General features: G+C 37.4%; 1 protein-coding gene across 2 annotated transcripts; it reads right to left on the bottom strand.

The window, feature by feature from the left end:
- Positions 1-255: 255 nt before the first annotated feature.
- LOC107676180 (GTPase IMAP family member 8-like) lies at positions 256-3,496 on the bottom strand. Of its 2 annotated transcripts, XR_001632701.1 has the most exons (4): positions 3,383-3,496; positions 1,466-1,783; positions 738-1,339; positions 256-527 (listed from the first exon to the last, which is right to left on the bottom strand). XR_001632701.1 is itself a non-coding variant. In XM_016470697.1 (3 exons), the coding sequence occupies exons 1-3, from the start codon at positions 3,399-3,401 to the stop codon at positions 1,248-1,250; spliced, it is 429 nt and encodes a 142-aa protein (XP_016326183.1). In that variant the 5' UTR covers positions 3,402-3,496; the 3' UTR covers positions 669-1,247. The 2 variants fall into 2 exon arrangements, 1 of the variants encoding a protein (XP_016326183.1); XM_016470697.1 differs by lacking the exon at positions 256-527 and having other exon boundaries at positions 669-1,339.
- Between the last annotated feature and the right edge of the window lie 806 nt (positions 3,497-4,302).

Here is a 4,302-nt window from a genome sequence, read left to right as displayed (position 1 = left end):
TCATTTATTTTAATTGAACTGATGACATATTTAAGTGATTTTGTACCTAACAGGAATCATAGCTCTGTTCCCTCCAAAGACAGCTTCTGTATAAAAGGAGCACCAATTTTATTTTTAGTATATCAGCTGATGCATTATATTTACGAACAATACAGAAGAACTATAAAAATAAAAAGAGCAGAAATCTGCAATCACTGTGATAAGATATAAAATCAGCTGAAACACAATGATGCTAAATTGATTTCAACGAACAAATTGATTGATTCAAGACAATTAATAAAACACAAAAGCCTTTGGCCACAACTGTGTGAAGCTAAAATATCATATTACAATGTTTATTTCACAATGTTTACCACAGTAGACCACAGCGTCAACAATAACAGGCCATTTATTAATCTATCGAGTTCACAGTTCATTTGTGTCGGGAGTAAAATAAAGAAGAGTTAGCCAAGAGATGATCAGTTTTACTCAATGGCTTTAATTTAGACCAAACTAAAGTTTCTGAACCTGACTTAAAAAGTAAATACCTGTACTAAAGAAAACATCTGTCTCTCTCTCTCTCTCTCTCTCTCTCTCTCTCTCTCTCCCTCTCTCTCTCAATTTAAGAGTGCTTACAAATAGTACACATATGTATTAACAGAAAGAAAAAAAAAATAGCCAAGAGATGATCAGTTTTACTTAATGGCTTTAATTTAGACCAAACTAAAGTTTCTGAACCTGACTTAAAAAGTAAATACCTGTACTAAAGAAAACATTTAGCAACTAACAGTAGTTTCCCCTGAAATACTGAACATGAAATAAGGTACTGTTGTAGTAAATTACACTCATATAAGCAATAAGTAAATACTGACACACAAAAACACAAGACATCTCGATCGATTTCTTTGGCACACAGCATGCAGCGATGCAAACGGAGAGTCATTTATTCTCATAATGTTCTTGCTCTTAACAAGTAATCGAGTTAAATGTCAAACATCATCATATCTGCCTAAAGCACTGAAGTCTGTCAGGTAAGACATGAGCTTACTGAGCTTGCCTGATTGGAGATTGCCGTGAATATTTAGCTTATATATGTGGACGTACAATTCAACACAGTTTAATAGTGAAATGGTCAGATATTAGTAGTGTGGGAATTTTTTGCATCACGTCTAAGTGTGGTTTTCCTCACTAACAGCTGGTGTAAACGAGCGCTGGTGTGTCGATCTCTGAGATCTTGTTGCTCTCGTGGGTTTCTGAGTCACACTGTGTCAAAGATTCAAACATGTTTCTGCAGACCATGCTGTTTTCATCGGCACTTTTCCCAGCAGAACCGGTCTGATCTGGTCTTTCCTCTCTGAAACTACAACAGCAATATCAAACCATTTTCAGCGTAACATACGAGTGTCTTCAACTTGAACACTCAATCCATCATATGTTTTTATCATTCATGTCATTTATAATGGCAACAATATACAAGACAACTTACAAATGACACGAGGAGTGTCTTTGCTGTTATTCCTCTTCATTTGTTCCATCATAAATTTCCCTCCGTTCTCCGTCATCATTCCCTCAACTTTCATCTTCTCCAGCTGCTCTTCATTCAGATCTGGATCCAGTAGATCTGGACAATCAATCACAGCAACCTGCTTCCCACAGATCTGAGCTTGACCCTCACACACCTCAGACTCGTGCCTTTTAAACCTCTCTTCTCCCAGTATAGTGTTCCCAGATGAGCTTTTCCCAGAAGTGTTTCTGCCCAGCAGAAGAATCCGGATCACAGCATCATCTGGACTGAAGATGATCACTGACATAAATGACATAAAAATATGATACAAGACATCAGGTGAAGATGTTATTCTTCTCATTGGAGGTCAAGAGTACGAACTACTTCTTCTAGCATATCTTCTACGATATACTAAAAGATCCAATATACTTTGTCTATGTTTCACAAAGAACGTGAAAAGATTTCTTTCATTTCATTTTATTTTTTGTGATATATTACGTCAATGTAAAATAGTAATTATACAAAAATGAAATATTAAATAATGAAATAATCTACGTATCATCTTATTATCTTCATAGCGACGCATCATGCAGGCCACAATAGCGCTGACAGATATATCAAGTTTTTCCTTTTATATTCAAAATATCCACAAACTTGTTAACTATATCATACACTATATGATATAGACTATTCTGGTTGTCAAATATGTGTAAATTAATGACCATATCAGTTAATCTATCAATTAATGCGCTACAGTTGATCTATAATCGTGTGCATCTGTCAGATTAACATCACATAATTCACCCATTTCTCCCGAAATACATGAAAGTAGGACGTAAGTGTCCAGTGAACTGGGAGAAAAACAGCGTGAACTTTATTGTTACCTACACAGTGTTTGATAGGAATAAAACACTTCATCACATTTAATTGAAAGGATTATTATTGCTGCTTTCCATATAAACCAGTGTGTTTTTAACAAACTATAAATGTGTTTTTTGCTAGTCCTTAATTGAAATGTCTATTTAAATGTCTGAATCCTAAAGTACACTTTATGTGGTTGAAAACACTGAACAGTTGTGATATATGAAGCACGTCTGTTTCTGGCTCCGCGTCAGAGGAACCCGGGGCCACACATCAGATCTGAGGGCCAATGCTAAGACTTTGAATATTAAAATGCAAATGAACAGCTGACCGCTGCTGTGGGTTTGCTGCTGTTACAATTAAAAACCACAGAAGGGTAAAAACAAGCCAGACAGACATTGGTATGATGAGCAACACAGCTACAACAAATAAAACTGATAATGTGTGTGTTAGATTTATAGTGTGTGAATAATCAAGCACTGACAATAATCAGCCGTATTGGTGCACCGAGGGGACCCCATGTATAATTCTGCTTAGGGCCCCATAAAGGCTTGGGCCGGCCCTGGTGGAGCAGAGCCATTCTTTTATTCATTTACAGAAACTGAGCAAGCGGTAAGTATGATTATCAGATCAGTAGCTATAGAACTGATTGAGACTCTGTCTCTGCATTCGCAGTCGACCTACATAAACAAATTCATACATTTTACAGCATTTTAACATGATCAAACATACAGACTAGGTGACTGAAAGAACATTAGTCATGGACTCGTTCTTGTTTCTACAGTCTGATGACAGCAGGTGTTACTGTTATCTGTTCTGAACACTGACTTCAGTCCAATGGATATTCACTACTCGCGCTTTTGGTGTAAAACGACTATTCACATTTGATTTGTTTCTCTGTATTTCTAGTCATGTTTGGTGTACGAATATGTAAAAAACTGTTAGGCTGCACTACTCCGAAAACAGAAACTTCATGGAATTAAATCAATTTGGCAACAACATCTACAGTCTTTGAGTCCGAGTGAAGATATTTCATACCTGTAGGTCTCTCCACCATCTTTAGTGAAAGATCACAAGAATAACTCTTCTCAGAAAACAAATCCAGCACAAAAGGTTAATAAATCAGGCTCTTTAAATGACACACGTCGAGGATTTGGTCAAAAGACAGAAGTAGCGTTTAGATACTTTCAGTTTGTTACCTGACGAGGAGGAGCCTGATCGACCAACACTGAACTCACACACACACACACACACACACTCACACACTCACACACTCAGATTTGTTTTTGTGAAAAGTGGGGACTCTCCATAGGCGTAATGGTTTTTCTACTGTACAGACCGTATATTCTATAGCCCTACACCAACCCTACCCCTAAACCTACCCCTCACAGGAAACTTTGTGCTATTTCAGATTTTCAATACACTCCATTCTGTGTGATTTATAAGCGTTTTGAAAAGTGGGGACATGGGGTAATGTCCTGAAAAGTCACCTTCTCCTTGTAATACCTATGTCATACCTTTGTCATTATACAAATTTATGTCCTCATTTGTCACAAAAACGCGCACACACACACACACTCCCACTCACACACACACATACACACACACACACACACTCCCACTCACACACACACACACTCCCACTCACACACACACTCACACACTCAACGCACACACACACATACACACTCCCACTCACACAGACACTCACACACTCAACACACACACACATACACACACACCTGAGACTTTTTAAACATTTCTGCTGCTGTGACGATTAGTCTGTTTCTTCTGACAGCAGCTATCACACAAATAAGGTGGCAGATGATCAGTGTTATTCATTATAAATCTAACATCTAAAGGGTAAAGTTTTGAGCTGACACCAAACAACATGAACAAGTTGCAGTATTAATTTTCACAAAGCCTTACCTGAATAAAGTTATGAGTGTATGACATCT

The sequence above is a fragment of the Sinocyclocheilus anshuiensis genome, unplaced genomic scaffold, assembly GCF_001515605.1.
Source record: "Sinocyclocheilus anshuiensis isolate Anshui unplaced genomic scaffold, SAMN03320099.WGS_v1.1 scaffold3751, whole genome shotgun sequence".
NCBI lineage: Eukaryota > Metazoa > Chordata > Actinopteri > Cypriniformes > Cyprinidae > Sinocyclocheilus > Sinocyclocheilus anshuiensis.
The sequence above is the reverse complement of the archived record's forward strand: the minus strand, read 5'-3'. Positions and strand labels throughout refer to the sequence as shown.

What these genes read in the sequence shown, in the direction of transcription:
- LOC107676180 (XM_016470697.1), bottom strand. An exon ending in AGACACTCCTCGTGTCATTT is followed by an intron (nt 1,340 to 1,465) that starts GTAAGTTGTCTT and finishes TTGCTGTTGTAG; the next exon opens with TTTCAGAGAGGAAAGACCAG.